The sequence below is a fragment of the Molossus molossus genome, unplaced genomic scaffold (genome assembly GCF_014108415.1).
Source record: "Molossus molossus isolate mMolMol1 unplaced genomic scaffold, mMolMol1.p scaffold_m16_p_10, whole genome shotgun sequence".
Taxonomy (NCBI): Eukaryota; Metazoa; Chordata; class Mammalia; order Chiroptera; family Molossidae; genus Molossus; species Molossus molossus.
Genome location: NW_023425345.1, coordinates 14,853,131 through 14,874,414, shown reverse-complemented (window position 1 = coordinate 14,874,414; position 21,284 = coordinate 14,853,131). Strand labels below are relative to the sequence as shown.

General features: G+C 44.6%; 1 protein-coding gene across 1 annotated transcript in view; it reads left to right on the top strand.

Annotated features, from left to right (window-relative positions):
• The window catches only part of ANO4 (anoctamin 4), a 289,216-nt gene that overhangs the window by 191,575 nt on the left and 76,357 nt on the right, over positions 1-21,284 (top strand). Inside the window, exons 8-11 of the mRNA XM_036251806.1 lie at positions 9,492-9,598; positions 14,174-14,229; positions 16,463-16,584; positions 20,771-20,905. Coding sequence (XP_036107699.1) covers positions 9,492-9,598; positions 14,174-14,229; positions 16,463-16,584; positions 20,771-20,905 — 420 coding nt within the window. The remainder of the gene's footprint in view (positions 1-9,491; positions 9,599-14,173; positions 14,230-16,462; positions 16,585-20,770; positions 20,906-21,284) is intronic.

Below are 21,284 nucleotides of genomic sequence, written 5' to 3'. Positions count from 1 at the left end.
AGTTAACATTATTCTTCATTTGTACCCCCTTATCAGATCTCTTCTAGAGAGTTAAAGAAGGTGGAGGGAAGGGGTGCTTTGACTGTAGTAGGGATAGGCAGAGGATGCCACTAAGGTGGTAAAGGAGTGGGGAAGTCAGGGGTGACAAAAGACGAGATCACGGAAAATAAATTTTACAAGCTTTCAAATTTTGTAGATGCTTGGCAGTGTCTAGGTGTTTGCTGATCACAGCAATATAAATGAACTGCAGATTGTGGGGGAGGGTGGAGGTAGAAGAGGGGGTAAATGGTGATGGGGAAAATGCATAAGAAAATAAATAAAAATATTTTTTTTAAAGGAAAGTAGATAGATCTGTCCCTTCACTCAACACTTGGGCCGACTCAGCTCCGACAGGGGATGTTAAAACGAGACCCAGGACCAAGACCAGACTCACAGTAGCTGTGAGTGAGTCAGTGAGGGATCGACTTGGGCAGTGAGAACTGCCCAGGTAATTCGGGCAAAAATTTACTATTGATTGAATTACAGTAGCACCCTCGTTAGTGGAAAGCTGAAGCCTGGGTCATTCTAAATTGGATTTTCTGACCTGAGGATGAATTAGGAAATCATTTATGTTTCAAATTTGTTTATAATAGATTTTTTAAAAATGTTTTTCTCTCCATTCTGGCTCACTTCTAAATAGCAAGCAAAAGGGATCTGCCATACATTTGCCTGTTCAATGCTGTCACGTTCTCATTCTGAACAGCCAGCTCGGTCCAGTCAGCATCAAGCCCCTGCTCAGTGACAGGCGCCGGGTGGGGCTGGGCAATGCTGGGTGAGTCAGTTTCTACTCTTAAGGGTTAAGGGCTGAGCTCACACAGCTCTGGTTAGGAGCACGGCTCTGTGAGAATTAGCAACACAATGTGTAAGTGCCTACGGTACATGTTCAATACCTTTGTCTATTATCATTAACACTGTACATACCTAATATATAAATAGGTCATTATAATGATATCCATAGATAACCATAATATATGTGAGTCTGTATATATTGATTTTCACTTCTGCTGTAGGTGGAGATTGGGATTGGTCTGATTTGCTACCAATTCCAGGATGTTACTTTCTTCTCTCTTCTTCTTTTTTTCTCTCCCCTGTAGTAGTCCTTCTCCTCTTTACTCCTTTCTTTCCTCCCTACCTCTTTCCCCCCAGAATTCCTCATGCTGTCTACATGCCCAGTTTCCTTGGTTCTGCTTATACCCACCCAAGGTCAAAGGGACTGTCTAGCCCACTGTGTTCCCAATAGATTTTCGACCTCTGGCCCCGTTATCGGGAGCCTAAGGGCATGAAGACAGCTGGGTCTCCACCACCAGGCTGCAACTGATCCTTCAGTTTTTACTACACACCTCCATCCCCAACCATGCCGACGCCCCACAGTTCAGAGATGGCATTGCTCTATAAAACCAAAATAAAACCAACTCCAGTTGTAGAGTGCAGGTCAGGGTACGGGTCTCTAGCATCTTCCTAAACAGCCTTTAACTAGTACCCAGCCTATAATCCCATTTATACTATTTCTAGAGGTCCCTAGCCCCCTAATTCTAAAATTGTATGAGATTTTTGCAGCATAAATATGATTGTTCTTGGTTTTCCCCAGAGCTGGTTTAGGACTCAGCTTTTTCTGGTCTCCTGAGTCTGTTACCACTTCTCTGTGTGCTTCTCATATTCCAACATTTGGTGGTGGTTGTTGTTCACTATCTTTGTTCCTTGAGGATTTATACCTTTATTTAAACACACTACACACACACACACACTTTACTATTATTTTCATGGGGTTTTATGGGAGAGGAAAAGTGAACACAAGTGTTTAATTTTCTATCTTTATCTAGAAGTCTCAAGAGGAAGTATTTCTTAGTCTGTGTTTAACATTCAAGTAGCAAAGATGATATCATGAAGTGCAATTAGAAATGACCGTTGAAAAAAGAAAAATGTCTCACTTGCTTTCCATTCCAGGAGCTTATCACCTTAATCCTAAAACGAGGCTTGCAAATCTTGGCCCGAACAGTCAGAACTCTGCGTAGTATATATTTAGTCTGATAATCATCTCATTCTTTTATTCATAACAAGTATACTTGAGATAAGAAGTTGGTTGTTGCACTGCAGTTGCAGTAAGCAAAAAAATTAAAAAAAAAAAAACTCAAAATAGGTCTTGTCACATTAAAAAATTAATTGGTTGCTTTGTTCCTACTTAGATTTTTATTAATTTGAGGACATAATTTAGGTGACAGTTAACTGTATCACCTTTGCTTCTCCTTGTTAAAAAGAAATCCCTATTTAAAACCTAATTAAGAACGTTCCCTGAAATATTTATTTTCGGGCTTCTTTACCTCGGCCGTCTTGGGGCAGCGTGTCAGGCAGCAGGAGGAGGCTGCAGAGCACGGGCCCAGGCTCAGAACTCGCACAAGTCCCTTCCGCCACATCGTGTTCATTAAAGCCGGTCACGAATGCCCCTCGAATTCGAGAGGCAGGGAGATAGACCAACTGTTGACAGAGGAAGCAAGACACTCACAAAGAGGTGTGTGCACAGGGACGGGAAGAGCTGTGGCCGTATTTGCAATAGACAATGTCTTCCCTCTGGCCATACCTTATTCACATTTCTCCCACATACAAATTACAGTGATTCCCATTCCAGGATCCCCAGAGGTCTCATTCCAAGGTGGCATCGGGCTCAATGTCTGGGATCTCATATCCCAACATCAGGTTTGGTTGGGGGTGAGGATCCTTGGAAGCAGCTCTTCAGGTATGGTCCTTGAGCCAGAGACCTGTTAACGAAAAAGCCCAGCTAACGTCTCCCTACATTTCCATCTGACAGCAGGCAGAAGGGCACAATAGATGCTTCCTTTCACCAAGGAGAGTCAGGGATGGAGAGCAGTTCTGAAGTCCAGCCCAGCAATGCCTCAGGCTCCTCTCCTCTAGGGCCAAGAAACATGCCTTGAGTAGCCACCTGCTTCTGTTTCCTACTGGCCATATGCCGTAGGGTTTTAAATCTGTAGAGGTCAGCAATGTGGCTATAATCCTAAAATAACTGTACAGCACCATCTATAGGTAGGTAGATGCTTCTTGAGAAAGATGCTACTTGAAGTTGTGAACCATGGAGATTTTCAAACCTTTGAGAATACTTATTTGTTTTTTCTGTCTCAAAAATTCCATGGTATTAAGCCAAGTTGTAAAAGTCTCTTCATCGCTTTTATTTTCCCCAAAATAGTATCACATAGAAAGCATAATGATAAAAGAAACTGGTTTTTAGAATGCTCACGTTAGGACAGGCAATGAACCTATAGATACAGCTCTCCCCCCACCACCCCAATAAAGAATTTTTTTCTTTATTTTTAGAGACAGAGGAAGGAAGAGGGAGAGAGACAGAAACACTGATGAGAGAGAACATCGATTGGCCGCCTCCTGCATGCCCCCCACTGGGGATCGGGCCGACAACCTGGGCACGTGCCCTGACCAGGACTCGAACCAATGACCTCTTGGTGCATGGGTCGATGCTCAACCACTGAGCCACACCGGCCAGGCCCAATACAGATTTTTAGAAAGTAAAATGTAAGAAGAAAATAAAACAAGATAATGGAATAGAGAGAAAGTGACTCGTGGGGCAGGAGAGTGACTGTCTTAGCTACATAGTAAGGAGGTGACATTTCAGTTGAAACCCAAAAGTTGTGCAAAAATCTGGAAACAGCATGAGCAACAGCCTGGGGCAGTAACAAGCTGGTTATTCCTAAGGACAGAAGAAAGGGCAGTGGAGCCGGTGAACAGTGGGGAGGGGAGGAGGAGAGATGAGGTCGTTGGCGTAGGGAAGGACCAGACCAGCCAGGCGGGAGCATCAGGACCAAGGGAAGGAGCTTCATCCCAAGTCTATGGGATTGTTTCCAAATCTATGAAGTGTTTCAAGCTGAAGAGAGATGAGGTTTTATTTTTGTTGTAAAGGTCATTACTAGAAAGAGAAGGAATGAAAGCGTGAAATCAGAGGCTGTTGCAGGCGTCCTGGAAACAACCACCTCAAAGCAAAGAGGGTGAGGAAGGGTCAGATTCGGGGTAACGTTTGGGAAGAGGGACCCAAAGAACGTGATTGAATGCTGGACATGAGAGGAAGAGAGGGTCAAGGTTGCATTTCAAGTTTGTGCCTTAAGATATTAGATGCATAGCATCGCCGGCCCTTAAGATGGAAAAGACGAGGGGAAAACAGATTTTACTCTTCCAAGGGTGCAGATCAAGAGTTGTGTTTGGGAAGTTTAGTCTGAGTTTTCTCTTAGACTTCAAGTGCAATGTCAAGGCCACAGTTGGATGAACAGAATCCAGTCATCTACCAACTAGGTCTGCTGATCTGTCTCAGTACTTTATAGCCTCCCTTTGTGACTGTCCAGCCCCATGCCTGGGCAACTGAGGCGATGCGGCCCTCATTTTCCTGACAAGTACTGTGTCCCAAAGAAACTCAATGGTTTCTCCGAAGCCACAGAGCTAAAGTGGAAGAGCAGAACCTGAACCCGGGTCTTCTGGCAGCTTGTACATGGACCTGGAGGGCACCCTCGTCTTCTCACACCTTCCTGTTTCCGTTCGAAGGGAGGTGGGAGATGCAGGGTGAGGATTCCATCACTGCGGCTCTGCCCACAGGCCCACGTGTCTCATCTCAAGCTTTGGCAAGTGCTTGTTTATGCTGTCAGTATGGTACCATCTAGCCATATATCACTATTGAAAATCTAATTTCGATCAGTTAAGATGAACGAAGAGTAAAAATTCACTTTCTCTGTTGCACTAGCCCCGGCCTACATGCTCAATAGCCACGGTACTGGATAGCACAGACAGAGAGCATTTCTATTGTCTCAGAAACTTCCACTCAATGGTACTGGGCTCTAGAAAACTCAGCCAAAGTGATTGTGAGGACAGTGTAGTCTTGCCCTCATAGCCATGGCCTAAGAAGAAAGTTTAGAAAAATCAGTGTTATCTGCTTTAAAAGTGGCACACTTTGTAAGTAGCTGAGTTTATCCCTAGCTCTAATGAGTACCTTCCCCACTTCACACCCTTGAACGGTGGTGTTTTTCTCACGTTATCTGATAAGAAGAGAAGCTCCTAAGTTCCTTCCCCGTTTACGACCCCCTCACTCAAAATACATACGGAACGCCCACACCCCATGCCACACCCCACCCACCTCCACACGTAACACCCTCAGCCACTGCACAGTGCTTGGCACAGGACAAGCAGAAAGTATGTCCAACACCCAGCATATAGCAACTCTTCACAACACTGCTGTGCACAGTTGGCCAATGGAAGAACATACCCGTGAAGGGTAAATACCACATCCCCTGGAGGTCTGTAGCTACACTTCAACTTCCCAGCATCCTCCTTTCCCATCTCCTCCCTTCCTAGCAAAGAGCAGATGGGAATCTTGCCAAGTGAAAACCGAGGGCTGCTCCCCTCCAGGGAAAGCAGGAAAACAGAGGCTCCGGGGGCAGGGGGGTAGTGGTGGGAACTTCAGGCTCAGGTCTGCCCATTACTTAGTAAGCGGGGCCTTCTTCCCAGGGCAAGATGGAAGCATCTAGAAAGCCCCCTTCACACACACACAGCAGACCCGTGCTCCCAGCTGTTCCCTTGACAATGAATGGGAAGAGTTGAAGCAAGACAGATGGTCTTTGAATCCCTCCTCACCACCTGCTGGTTGTGTGACGTGGTGTGTATCACCAGCACCCCCGAGGCCGCGGGAGAAGAAGATGTGTGTTTGGAGTTGATCCTCTAGCAATTCAGCAGTTTTTCCCTCCTCAGCCTCGAGGGGAAAGTGAGAACAGACCTAGAACGAAAGTTGCATTTTCCCTTTAAAATTTCCTTTTATAACAATATTTCTAGTTTTGTAGGTAGCACATATGATAAAAATGCCCTAAGTGTGTACAGTGAGATTTCGTTCCTACCTTCTCAGCCACCTAGTTCTCCAGAGGCAACCGGTGTTCCCAGGGTCCTCCCATGGCCATGGCGTGTGCACAGCAAACATGCAGGCTGTCCCCAAAACGTGTGCATGCAACAGCTGAGAGCTCAATGGCTGCTTCTTTCTTTTCAGATTTAACCCATTGCAATTTATAAGTGTTCAGAGTGTTCAGATTTGGGGGCACACCCTGTATGCCCATGTGTTTACAGCTATATTTGCACGTCTTCCATTCTGACACAAATAGCTGTGTGACTGTTTTGAACCTCTTTTCCCTATCAGATCTTGGAGATTTTTTTTTTTTTTTGTATCCACAGTGAGCATTCTTAGTCTTTCTATAGCTGCGGAGTATTTCATTGGAATGTGTACCGTCATGTTTATCCCATCCCCCGCTGATGAATTATTTAGGTCACTTCCAGGTCATTGCTGCTCTAACCCATGTCACAGTGAACATTCTTACACATCTACCGCTTTGCACATGGGTGAGTACATTTGTGGAATAAATGTCCACAAGAGGAATAGGTGCATACCTTTGATAGACCATGTCAAGTGGCCGTCACAGAATCTGTACCAGTTTGCTGTCCCACCAGCAATGTGTGCAAACAGAGCTGAGTGCGAAGCCTGTGTGGAGCCCACAGACCTCAGAGCCTGGGCACCAGGCATAAGTTTGCCAGAACAGCTCAGCTTCCATCGTGTGTGAGAGTGTGTGTGTGTGTGTGTGTGTGTGATTTCATTTGAAGCCAGCTGTTTTGGCTAAGCGGCTCAAAAACACTTGCGAACCATGAAGTAGGGAAACATCACTGTTCTCTTAGCCCTCCGGCTTGAAAGAGTGACAGAGAAATGAGACTGCCCCACCCCCCACAGGCAGACCCTTACGCAGGCACTTTGGGGAGAGAATGGCCCACAGGGTAGCTGGAAACAGACAGTGAGCAGAAAGATTTTCAGGGAGCAGGAGTAGAAGCCAAGGTGCAAGGAGATGAGACTGTCTCATAACCCCCAGTGCTGGCCAGCGCTCTCCAGAAGGTCAGCCCACTTGAGCTAGTTTAAGGATGCACCGCGTGCCAAGCCCCGTGTGCTGGGTACCGAGCTAGCGTGGCTGGTGTGCCCTCAGGAGCTCAGACTGAGAAGTCAGGCCCGCGGGCAGCAAGGGCCATGCAGTGTCATCGGGGCCATGGTGATGGTGACAGCTGGGAGACTTACTGAATGCCAGACAGTGAGCAGTGCTCATCACCTGGCCTCGTTCTGCAGAAACTCCCTGAGAGATGACGGCGTTAGCCCATTTTCACAATGAGGAAACCGAGACCCTGAGAAGGTGAGGTGCGGTCCTGACACCGCAGCGGGGGTGACAAAGCCAGGGTTCAGACCGAGGCTGCCTCTCTCCACGTCTTAAGGGAAAGCAGGTGGGATGTTGGAGCTGAAAGCCCATCCACCCCTCTGCTAACGGTCTCTGCTCCCTTCATCGCTCGTGCCCCCGTTACTGTTCAGGGTGCTACGGGGAGGGGGGCAGAGGCGGGAGGCAGGGCGTGGACTTTTAGCCTGGAAGGTCCCGCCCAGCCGTGTGTATCCGCTTTCAGTTATCACCTGAAATCGCGAGTCAAAACGGCCTTTTTACTCGTCATCTGTTTCTTTATGACATCTTTATCTGGTACGAAACTGTCATGGTCTGTCTGAAATAAGGTGAAAAAGCAGAGGAGGATACAATGAAACAAATCACAGTCCAGGCAACTCTTGGTTTCCTCTCTTCCCCTTCGATGCCATCAGATGTTCTTGTTTTTTTGTTTGGTTTGGTTTGGAAACCCCTAGAGACGCTAGCAGGGAAATGCAGTGACTTCCTCGTTCATCCACGTCGCATTTCTCTCTCCTCTGTCAGGTCACCTCACCTTTTTCTGAGGACAGTTTCTATAACAGAATCAAGAGAGGCAAAAGTGGGAGGCAAACACTTCTCTCAGGAATCAGGTCATGTGTCTCCATATTTTGTTTTCATACATTTTGTCTTCCTAGTCTCTGGCCTTTCCCCCCTTCTTATGTTATCCCAAACCCACATTCCCAGTTCTGGCCCCAAACCCAAGCCCATGCCTGACCACCCTTTCTCCAGGCCAGTTTTATCTCTTCTTCCCAGCATTTAAACAGCTCTTGAAAATCCATCTTCTTGAAGAAAAAACATTTCATAGCAATTCTTCGTAACCTAAATCCCCATGACCTCACTTAGTGCTATTCAAACACGTGTACTCGTACTGTGTCGCTGCGTCCTGGAGCCACGGGAAGTACGATGATGCGGCCTGTTGTCCTGAAGGAGCTCAGTCTTGGGGGGAGAGGGTATGTGAAAGGAGGCTGCTTCTGCCCATTTTTGCACCAGGATCATGTTCTTTTCCATTATGGTTTGTCTTCCCCTCTGGCTGGTGAGCCTCTCAAGGACAAAGGTCTTATCTGTTTTACTTACCATTGTATAATCAGTACCTCACAGAGTGCCCTCAATAAACATTTGCTGAGTGAATGAATGAAAACAAAGAAATGACAGTACAGAAGGATCAGTAATGTAATATGTTTTCAGGATAAGCAAAAGCTCCAAGGAGAGAGTACTGAATTCTTTGGGGGGCAGGAGTGCCGTTGGAGGAGTGGGGAGACTTGCTGGGGAGGGTGACTTCTGGGTTGGATTTTGAGAGTGACGGCTACCAACATTGATGTGCCTTACATGGTGTCCGACTCCTATAGAGCACCTAGTAAAAGTTTGCTGAGCACTTTATACGGTATGAAGCAATTATACCTACAGTACCGCTAATATTCTATTATTCGACACATCCCTGGGAGGGCAGGGCATGGCTGTTTCATGCTGGAAGATCTGTCTGTCACCTGGAAACCTGTCAGTAGCGTAGGAACACCTGCTGGAAACCAAGGTCGTGTGTGTGTGTGTGTGTGTGTGTGTGTGTGTGTGTGTGTGAGCCCTGTGAGGAAGTTTGGGGGCTGAGTGGGCGCCGGCTGAGAGAGAAAGCAGTCTTAAGTATATGCTTTAGAAGAGGGGTCTCATCCAGGAAAGATCACCAGAAAGAAACAGACAGAGGTGATTTTTCAGTACTTAACCTCATTCCTGGTAACAGCTCATTACCTAACTCCTGTATCCTCCACCCAAGCCAGCTTCAGATAATGAAATTCCTGAAAAATCAGGATGAGGGAGAAGAGAAGAGGAGATACAAACAAAATGCATTTTTAGTTGAATTTATCTAATGCCCATACATTAGAGGGAGAGAGAACAACAAGCTATGAGGTCTAAACTTGCTATTAGTTTATTTTAAGTTTTCTTAATTTTGGTTAGCTCTAGTTGCTTCCTGACATAACGATGTCAATGCTTGGGAGACTGAGAACCAACACTACTGAGATTTGTGAGCCTCCTGCCCCTGGTGTGACTCTGGGTTCCCTCCTGCTACCGTAGACACATCCTCTCTATGACCGATGGAAGATACCGCTGTATGAGTAACAGCAAATTATATCAAAGATGAGACCCCTCGCCCCCAGTTAATCCTCACCTTGTGTTTTCCATATGCCTGTGCAGCTTCATCATACACAACAAAGACACCTTCTTCAACAACGCCACGAGGAGTAGAATTGTACATCATATCTTACAAAGAATAAAGTATGAAGAAGGAAAAAACAAAATTGGTGAGTAGTGTATTCATATAAAAAGCTACTTTTGATTGGGGGGATTACAAACCTTTTGTCCTTTGGTTTTATTAAGTTAAAATCCATTCTAGAAATGGTCCTCATTCGTGAAACCTCCAAGTTTTCCCTTGCTGGGTAACTCACAAGTGTAAAATCTTACCGGCGTCCTTAGATCTCTTTTTTAAATTGCTTGTTATCTCCTTTGTCTAAGATTAGTTCCAGAAATACGTATGGCATGCCCATTACGTGCCAGGCATGCCTGGGGAGATGAGACAGTTCTCTCCTGCAGCTTCTGTTCACGCACTTAAATGCAGACAGTAAATAAGTAAATATAAGTAACATGAAAAATGGAAATGGATGCTGTTTCAGAGGTAGACTGGGAAGGGGAGGGATGAGGAGAAGCTGAGGTGGAATGGTCAGGGAAAGCTGAACTTGAAAGTGAGACCTGACAAGAGGGAGCCCTGTGGGGGCAGGTGGGGTGGGGGAGGGGCACTGCGGGGAGGAAGCAGCAAGTGGGGGACGGGCTGTCACACATCAGTACATTCTCCAGATAATCGCCTCCTCAATTAAACAGCCCCCACAATTTATATTTTGGACATTTTTTACAAGAACTTTTCCATATTACCAGATTTCCTGCCTTATTAAACAGATTATTATATTATCGGGAAGATTTGGGTGGCTTTGTCCTGTGTCCCAGCAAGATATGTATCAGTGGTTTGAATAATGACCTATATCAATCAGGGTCTAATCAGGAAACAAAAATCTCACAGAATTTGAAGAGGGAAAGTTTAATATAAAAAAAATCAACTGTGACAGAGGATGGGAGTAATGGACTGGCCAGTCAAGAACAAGAACAGTAGAGAATAGAGGAGCAGCAGGTGTTAGGAGCAGCCCCAAATCCTTCCCCCACCAAAGCCGAGATGCAGACCCTGTAGGGCCCGTAGGATGGGGTACAGCGGTGGTTCACTAGGCAGCAGAGCCGCTGGGGGTCCTGTGTCGGCAGGACTCTGGGGTTCCCCCCTCTCAGTACTGGGACAAGCGCCTGGAGGGGTCCACGGAAGCCATTCACTGGGAGGTGTGTGGGCAGCACTGCTCTGTGAGGCTGTTCCGGGGCGCCCACCCTTGGGGAAGTGCCACCTGCTGCTGGCCACCACGCACCGCAGGAGCTAGAAACCTGCGGAGACAGCGTACTCGTCCAGGCAGACAGACTCCTTCCTCCGGTGCCCCTCCAGTGCCTTCTGCCAACAGTGCTGAATGCTGCACCGTCTGGCAAAGGAGAAATACTTACAAGGTCCAGCTCCATTATTTCAAAGCAGGCAGTTAAGTTCATTTGCAGCAAAGGGGCAACACATTGATAACTGGCGCTCGCCTGGACAGCCTGCTCAGCGGGCTTTCGTGTGGGTGGAGGCTGGAAGGAGGCCCTAAATGTTAGTCATGGGACTCAAGAGCCTAACTGATCTAAGGGATCTGGGAATCTCAGCGAGTCCACCAAGATGACGTTCGATAGTTCGTAAATGTGACTCTTACCTCACACTCAGCAAAGCAACTGCCCTGGAACTGGGAGGCCGTGTCGTGCCACACCAGGAGGGCAGCAGACCGGGGAGGTTTAGTTGAATGCGGCTCAGTGTGAGTCACTAGTCCAGTGATGCCGCCAAAAACTACTTTGATCCCAAGCTGCATAAATTGAAATACACTAGGGAGAAATGGATAGCTGCTTAGTCCAGATCTGAATATACCTGCAATAGTGTTTTCAGTGAGAGCCAGTGTGGGTGGGAGCGGTAAACGGAACCTGACTGAGGTCTAACTTCAGTGGGGTAGTGGGCTAGCCCTCGAGTTCTCTGCGGCTGTCACCAGTCCTGGGACACATCCTCTGCACGACATCCTTCAGGGCCATTCTAGCCTAAGGCAATCAGCCCCTCCTCTGAGTTCAGGTGGCAGCTGTTTCTGTGTATGTGTTTGATTATTCCCCATAATATAATCATTTACAACTCTTAGTATCTAGAATTATTTCTTTTCAATGACATCATGAAAATTCTACCACGGAAAGAGGGCCACAGTTAACATTTTGGCATGCTACATAGTTTCGACATTACATTAACGGCTTCTTTATTTTATCCCCTATTTGTCCATGCGATCTGCTACACTTAATTATTACGCTACTTTTTTTCAGTTAACATTATTTCTTGAACATACTAGAAAACAAGTGAGTGGAAGTGAAATGATTATGGCAGTAGCTATTCTGGATTATTTCATAACATGCAAATACATTTTTAAAATATTGCCTTTGCTAATATTGGGATTAAAACTTGCAGCATGCCTCGTAACTCACTGTGACACATAGTGTGTTGAGAATCTTCTTCTGAAAACAGCTAGTGTAGATAATGGGCTCCTTAATTGTAAATAAGTTGCCTTATTGGTCTTTGTATCATCATTGCCTAGCACAGTGTCTGACATATTGTAGAAGTACTGTTGAACTGCATTGAAAATCTATTACCATGATCATCGTCTAACCATAGCATACTAGATAGTCAAAAACGGTGCAAAATGAGGCCATACAGCAATGATTGTGCTTAATTTTTTCACCTCAAAATGTGGGCTGTTCTTACCACTACTCAAGATGGAGACAAAAGAAGAGCGGAGACAATGTTTTTTTTAATGTTCGGGAGGAACACAGGAAGTACTATAATATTATCACTACTAAGAAATGATCTTTTCTTGCCCTGGCCAGTTTGGCTCAGCAGTTGAAACTCGGCCTGAGGACCAGAGAAATGATCTTTTCTTACTAGTTCTCTCATTTGATGAAAAATGGAGAAATCCATTCAAGAACCCCCAGTGCTTTGAAAATAAGTGATTATAAACTGGAAAATTAGAAATAACTTATAACAGAGTTATAATCCAGGATCAGGCATTATGCTAAAACATACAAAGTAAAGCTATGTTAGCCTGATGTTTCATTGTCATCTTTGGTTTCATAAATAAAAGAAACAACATATCAAAAAAATTCAATTTACTGATGGGATTAATGTTTATCCAATGTCATTTTCTGCCGGAAACTTTTTCTGAAAGTATCTTGCATGAGCCAGCATTGATTAGAGATAACAAAAAATACTGATTTGTAAACATGATTCATAAGACAATTTTAGTAGAGTATGAACTACCACTATCTAAGTATTTCAGCTTCACTCTGAATTTATTACAACTGTGAAAATCAAACCTGTTGAAATTCATTTTCAAAATATAGCGATTGATAGATCAACAGAGATTTACTTAACCATATAAATGCATAAAATAAGTCTTGAAATTGATTTGTATGTTCAAAATTGGTGCTCAGAGGGGAAGTTACTAGACTTCAAAGATTAATTACTTTCTTACTTTGCAGGACTTTGATAAATTATGATAAACTTATAAAGGGCATCATCAGAGCCTCTTCTTAGATCCCTGCGTATCCTATTTTTTCTAATATCTGGGATGTTTGAAAGTTATTGATGATATACGTGGATCTCAATAGAGACCCCAGGAAATCAAAGCTTTCTACACAATCATTTATTCATTCATAACAAAGCTATTTATTGAGGGCCTCCTGGGTACTGGACAAAATACAAAGCCCTATGGATATTTGTATTTCAAATGCTTTCCTTAAATGTTTCGTGTTAATGCCAAGCATCTTGCAGCACATTACTGGGTCACCATGATCAAAAGTATGTACACACTGCAGGACCCTCCAGCAGTATCAAGCGAACTAGAGCACGTTCCGTTTTCCAGTCAGGCTAAGACTGCGGACTCTAATCAGGACCTAAGCCTAGACGGCATTTTCTCTTAAACCACTGGAGAGACATCCTTCCAGTCATCCCCTCTGAGGTGCGTTTCAGGAAGTAGAATAAATATCGATCCAAAAGAACCTCGGCAGATCAACACATTAAACGTCCACTCTGGCCAAGATGGAAGAACGGGCACAAGAGTCTCTGTCCCACCTGACATGGTCAGAAAAGGAAAAACAGGAAAAGTGTATCAGATAATCTGATTCTGTATATAACCAGGTTTTGATGTGATAAATGTGTCCACTCCTCTCAGTACGTGCCAGTCTCTATGCCGCACAATATACTGGGTGCACTTCACTGTTTTCTTTTTGTTTTTTGTTTTGTTTTGTTTTTTAATTTTTTCTTGATTGATTTTAGACAGAGAGGAAGGGTGAGGGAGAGACAGAAACATTGATGAGAAAGAACATCGACTGGCTGCCTCCTGCATGCCCCCCGCCAGTCACCGGGGACACAACTTGGGCATGTGCCCTGACTGGGAATCAAACCGGCAACTTCTTGGTGCCTGGGTCGAAGCTTAACCACTGAGCCACACCAGCCGGGCATCACCGTTTTCTTTTTGAAAATTCCCCAACTCATGATTCCAGTTTCCTGGTAGAGAGCAACTTTCTCTCTCAACTCTTGGTGTTCCCAGCCAGGTTCACATCACTTTTGAAAACCGAAATGATTTTCTCCAAAAAGTACCACCCCTACCTCAGTCTTGAACATCGTGAGAATTGGGACTCTGCATTAATGCAAATCGAACCTTGTGTCGTTTTAGGTCTGAATCGCTTGCTTACCAATGGCTCCTATGAAGCTGCTTTTCCTCTACACGAGGTATAGTCCTGCCTTTTCTCCTTCTCCGCCAGTTTCTTATTCTGAAATTAACTTCTGGAGATAGTCATTCATTGAGTTTGTTGATATGACATTTCTTCAGAAGGAATTTAATTTGTTCAGTTGATAATTAGGCCTCTTTGCCTTGTGACCAAGCATAGTTGGTTTATTTCTTTGTGTCTTTTTATGTAATTGCAAGAATACTTGAATCAAGAGTCACTTAGTGTGAATTCAGAGGTATGGCTGAGGGATTCCAAGTCACAGAATTAAAGAGGCATTGAAAATTTGCTTGAGGCTTGAAACTGGGGTGGGGTGGGGGGGTGTTCCTGGGATAGATAGTCTCTGCAACAAGAAATGTATAGTTAGTACTTAAAGAATGGGAAGCCATCTCGCAAAGTCTCTGGTAACCGAAGGGTGATAAATGGAAATGAATGGTATTGTATGTATCGTTGCTGTTTTAAGATAGATGCGTTCTGGGGTTTTTTTTTAAACACACTATCTTTTTATTTTCATTTTACTTTTTAATTTTCTTATTATTACATGCTCTTTGTCATATATTAGAACTTTTAACTCCCCATTAGATCTTGGGTTATTTCACCCACAATTCTCTTTACACATGGGTTTTTCAATGTTGGTGAGAGATGATTGTCTTTCCCATAGTATTGTGCCCCGGCCATACTGGTCACTGTATGACACAGAGAATACAAAGAGAAATATCACGGCACATGCCCTCCAGAACATCACAGACTACCAGGCGGAACTCCTGCTAGAGGGATTTTCGGGAACAATGTTAACAGTTTGCCAGTATACTCTAAAGGACAATTCCAACTGTCCCCAAATGGCAAGTCTTTTCATTTGGCTAATGATGTTTCAACACCACAAGCATGTAGAAGGTGACTGAGAATTTTTCAAACCTGATTCATTAACCAAACGAGCTTTGGTCTGACACCCTATGTACAGTCTGCCACGAGACATGTTTGGAATGATCCTTTCAGTATCACAGGGGCAAACCTGTGACACACAGGTGTTCCTAGGGCCACATGTGGGTGTTTCTGAACTCCAGAGGCAGATTTCCCACCAAACCTCACGTGGCGTCCTGTAGTTATTAGTTGGCTTTACCAAAAGAGAGTTTCAGTGAGAACGGCGCCTCCTGCCGGCCAGCCCTCGCCCAGGGTAAGGGCAGTGTCTGGGCAGTGATAGGTGTACAGGTTACTGTGCAGGTGAGTGGATGGCAGGCATCTGAGGAGATGCAGCTATGAAACCTCCCAGAGTAACTAAGACCTTCTCTATGGCTTTGGGAAAAGCCCCATGTTTGATGAGAGAACATCCAAATTAATAATAGCAGCTGCAAGACCATAATTGCTTTTTGATTTTTTTTTACTCAGTTGAACTTCATTATATTATTTCACCTCAACCTTCAGTGGCAAGAAGGCAGGAAGGGCAGATATGTGTGCCCTTGTTACATGTTCAAAATTTAAAGCAATTTAGAAGTTTAGAGAAAGGTCAGCCCATCTCTAGTCACCCAGGGAGTTGGTGGTGGAGCTGAGACTAGAACTTGAGTTTCTTGTCTCTCTGCCCTGTTTACTTTCCACTAAAAACTAACTTCTCTGATTAAAAGGACTTCCCGGTAATTACTCCACCTCCAGGAAGTACCTTTTCTGTCTGTGAAGCCAACATCACCTCTCTGACCCTCCGTCTCCTCGTCTGTTGAAGGAGGAGGTCAGATTTGTTTTGAATTTTTCTAACTTTTGAGGTGACTTCCAGCTTTTACTTCTAGCATTTTCTCATAGATAAGGCCATGGGACAACGTTACAGCTGTAGCTGTTTACCAAGTAAACAGCTGTTTACCAAGTAGTCTTGACACAAGTGGGACCGAGAGCTAATATATCTGGAGCGTGGCCTCCAAGCAAGACGCAGGCATTGGAGCCAGAGAAGAAACCTAATGAGACAGACATAATTAGTCCCATTACGAACTAGGAATCCAAGGCTCAGAGAGTTTAAAGTAACAGGCCTGAATCTGAACTCAGCTCGGACCTGCCTGTTTCTAGTCAACAGGTTCTCCTTCCTGCACGGGATCATCAAGAGAATGTGCAGAATAACTAATCAGTAGTGTGGATCCCATGTTTTCTCATAGCACCTCTGTTGCTCCTCTTGCCGCAAGAGCCTAGTGTCACTGTTAACTTTTCTTGTGGCTTTTGTGGGCATCACCTCACCGGCAGTGCCGTTTTCATCCCAGGGCGGTTACAGAAGTAAAAACTCCATTAGGACCCACGGAGCGGAAAACCACCGACACCTGCTCTACGAGTGCTGGGCCTCCTGGGGCGTGTGGTACAAATACCAGCCTTTGGATCTTGTAAGGTGAGTTTCTTAGCAGCTGTACATATGAGGCTGGCACAGAATGACTAGGGCAGACTGTCTGCTGGGACTCGGGAAAACGCTCTGGGGTCCACAGCGCTCGCTCTAATCTGGCTTCCTCCCCAAACAGCAGCTCTCAGAGGACACCGGTCACTCTTGGGAAACCAGACCTCCCTCTGAGGAGGCTGCTGTTTCCTCCAAAAAGGCCTTGGGAAGGGGCCTGTGAGGTCTGCCGGGTCTCCCACAAGACTCCATAAGGAGCAGGTCACCCACGTGACTTACTGACAAATTATCAGTAGCCGTTGTGGAGAGGTGACCCTGCTTACATATATGAAGTGACAAATGGGATATTAATTACTATGATGTAAGTAAGAAACACATGGTGCTGTCATGCTTAATAAATTTTACGTGTATTTTAATTTTCATTTGAAACTAATAACTTTTAAAGGTTGTTTTGAATACTACAGGTCACAAGAGTATATCAGCTTTTAATCAATGAGAATTGTGCAGGGAATGTGTGTTTTTAAGTGTCTCTATGTGCACAACTTTCTGTGGCAGTGTTCCACTCTGACATCTCATTATTTATTTGAGACTAGTTATTAAGACTGGGTAGCAACAATCCACACCTCATGGATTTTTTATTAAAGAGAAAGTCATGTCTCATTTCCTAGACTAGCTGGATTTGTTTAATTTTTACGGGGCCCCTCAAAAAATGAGCCCAGAGGAAAGTGAAATAATAAGACAGCTCGCTGTGTTTCATCTCCCTGAGTGGTCATTCTTGCTACCGGAAGCCTTACTACCAAGTGTTTACTCCTGTTGACTCAAGGACATTGACGAATTGTGTTCCATTCCTTGTGTTGGTAAAATAAATGATCCAGATAATTTGTGTGAGTGGAAAATATTTGAGATGAGATCATTTTCCATTGACCAGTTTCAATACATGATAAAACAGCGGGGTGGGAGTAGGGGCGGAAATAAAGGCAAATTCTCTTCCAAGCCTCGGTTTCGTATTACAGGATTACACTGATTGAAAATTACAGAAAGTTGCTGCAGGCGAAACATATCTTGTTCATGACAGTGTTTTGATTAGGACTTTGCAGTTTATCAGTGAGTCTTCATTAACTGCCCATTGTGTTTCTCTGGCTTTGAGAAACTCTTGGTTTCCTTCAGGGAAACAGGCCCTGCATACTTGAAACAACTATAAAATAACACAAGACTATGGACAATTAGGGAAAAGGTTCGATGGAGGTGGTAAGTTTACAGTAACTCAGGAAGATGGAGAGGAAGCGTCTCTGTGGAGGGCTCTGCAGAGCTGAGCCCAGGCAAGCGGTGGGACTAGTGTTGGCAGAGGACAGGGAGCTGAAAATCACAAGCAACATTGGACTAGAATGAGGTTTTAGAGCATCGCCGGGATCTTGTCTCTAAAATAGTTCTTGTCGCCCTGGCCAGTTTGGCTCAGCAGTTAGAGCGTCCGCCTGCGGTCCGGAGAGACCCGGGTTCGGTTCCCGCTGAGGGCATGTACCTCGGTTGCAGTTTGTCCCCGGCCCTGGTTGGTTGTGCGGGTGGCAGCCACTTGATGTGTCCCTTTCACATAGATGTTTCCCTCTCTCTCTCTTCCTCTCTCTCCCTCCCACTCTGTCTGTACAAAAAATGGAAAAATGTCCTCGGATGAGGATTAAAAAAATAATAATAATAATAAAATAGTTCTGGTCCTATGGATTTTGCTTCCTTCATCTCTCGAATCTGGTCACACCCAGCCTCTCTCTGCCACACTGCTTCCTCCCCTGTAGCCTGGACTATGGCTGTTGTCCCCTACTTGGTCTCCCTTTTTCCACTCTGGTCCCTTCCATTCCATACTCTTCCCTCCTGACACAGTGATCTTTTTGGAATGTGAATCTGATCATGTCCCTTGATTATTAAAACTCTCTCATGAGATTCCATTTCTCTCAGGACAAAGATCAGTGCATTTCGCACGGTCTACAAGAGCCTTTGAGGCCCAGCCCCACCGACCTCACGCCCACTGCTTGTTCTCAACGTTCCAGTCACACCACCCGTATTTTACTTGGTCCCTTCTACCACAGGATCTTTGTACATACTGTTTCCTCTGCTGGAAACTCTATCACCAACCCACCTAGCTGACTTTCACTCATCGGCCCAACAGCCACCTTCTCAAAGAAGTAGTCCCTGACTCAGGTGTCCAATGGCCTTGTTCTATATGCTGACAGAATTATATTCCTCTCCTTTTTAGTTCCTTTCCCAGTTTTGTAATTATAAACTTATTTCTTTAATTGATCTACATGAGTCTCCTCTATGAACTTGCAATCTTGACAGGAGCAGAGGCCAAGTTTTTCTCACCAATCTGTTCTCAGCACCTAACACAATATTTGGTATATTTAAATTTATTTTTCTTTATTGATATTAGAGAGAGAGATGAAGGGAGAGGGAAAGAGAGAGAAAAACATCAATGAGAGAGAATATTGTTTGGCCACCTCCTGCATGCCCCGCACTGGGGATTGAGCCCACAACCTGGGCATGTGCCCTGACCGGGAATCGAACCGGCGACCTCTTGGTGCACGGGTTGACGCTCAGCCACTGAGCCACACCAGCCAGGCTAGCACAGTATTTGGTACATAGTAGGTACTTATTTGTTGAATGAATAAATAAATACATGTGTGTATAAAGGCATACATATTGAAAAGTCTTCTGGGAGTAGAAAGTTTCTATTGGGACACTGTGGAAGATGGGGTAAGTAAGTAATCCCATGCTCCAGGAGCCATTGGACGTTCTAAGAGGAAAGCAGCAATCTGCATTTATTTATTTTTTTATCCTCACCCAAGGACATTTTTGCATTTATCTTCATATAGAGCAGGAAGGAGAAAGGGGGGAAGAGAGAGAGAAGAAACATCCATGTGAGAGAGACACATCGATTGGTTGCCACCTACACGACCCCAACTGAGGCCGGGGACAAACTGCAGCCAAGGTACGTGCCCTTAGCGGGAACTGAACCTGGGACTCTCTGGTCCGCAGGCCGACGCTCTAACCGCTGAGCAAAACCAGCCAGGGCAGAAGTCTGGATTTAGAAACAGATGGTCAACGACATTTGTTTAGAATGAGAATGAAAAAACTAATTAGAATATTTTTATGTTGGCCTAAGAAATAATTACCTTCTACGCCATTGAAATGTAGCAGTTGAAAGACACAGAAAGCACGATTTGGCTTGTATTCTAACACAAGTTGATCAAATTCTTGATGCTTAAGAAATATTAGAAAAGCCAAGAAATATCCTGGACAGTTTCAAACTTGATAGACCACAGGCCACTAGGCAGTCTGGTTAGACTCAGAAAAATATTTATAGAAGTAGACATTGAAGCCTGGGAAAAGTCATCACTTTAAAGGAAAGTTGCTCTAAATTTCTATTCTTGTCGAATCTCAGTAATTAGAGATTTGTGTTTGTTTTCTTTCCAGTATCTTGTGATTCTAGCATTGCAAATGTCTTGTGAAGCTATGAAATACTGAAAGGGATATTTAAAGCTTTTCACAATAGGTCAGTTTCCAATTTTTTAAAGATATATAATGGTAATACATACATTACAAATAAGCAGCATACACTCAGAAATGGCAAAAATGAGGTGTTGGCACCAGCTTTTCAAAGTCTGCTTTTGTATTAATAACAATGTTATATCTTCCTGAATGGGCTTGGGATTATTCTGTTTCCTCAGAGCAAGTTTGTGTATGTTTTTTTATAAAAGGGTTCATTCTATGCCCAGCCAGTGTGGCTCTGAGGTTGAGCATCGACCCATGCACCAGGAGTTCGCCAGTTCGATTCCCGGTCAGGACACATGCCCAGGTTGTGGGCCCGATCCCCAGTGGGGGCGGGGCATGCAGGAGGCAGCCAATCAATGTTCTCTCTCATCAATGTCTCTCTCTTTCTCCCTCTCCCTTCCTCTCTCTAAAAGCAATAAAGAAAAAAAAATTTTAATAAAAATAAAAGGGTTTATTCTATTTCTGATATAGAATAGTAAGGAGAAGAAATGTAAGGCCAGAGCCTAGATAGGGTCAAGTGTTCCGTTCACTTGGCGTACATGTTTATCTGCAAGGCCACACTACAAGGAAAAGACTGAGCAGAGGATTGTAATGCTTCATCCTAAACCCTTCACCATAACCTGTAAGGCTGTTGTGTCTTAAACAGGCGCTACTTTGGAGAGAAGATTGGGTTGTATTTTGCCTGGTTGGGCTGGTACACCGGCATGCTCTTCCCAGCTGCCTTCATTGGACTGTTTGTCTTTTTGTATGGAGTCATTACTCTGGATCACTGCCAAGTCAGGTACGGGGAGTTTGGGGGAGCTGGCCTTTCCTTATGTTTTAAAGATGGCTGTTTGTGCTTTGGGGTGTGTGCAGACCATGGGCCCACTTAACTTTTCCTTCTACTTTCCTTCTCAGCCTCTTCTGGAAAAATGCAAAAGCCTCAGTTGACTAAGGCACTCCATCCATTGCCCTTGCTGCTATGGTCTTCAGCTACCAAGGACGCAAATTTTGTGTTTCTGGACATATAAACCATGATATGTCCACAGAACAAATCACTTTTATTCACTGGCTAAAATGGGCTCTTTCCAACCTTTTGACTTTTTTTCTTTCTGCTAATAGTGCAAAATAGTGGGTTAGCAATCATTTTGTATGAATTCTGTGTTATCACAAGGACCCTT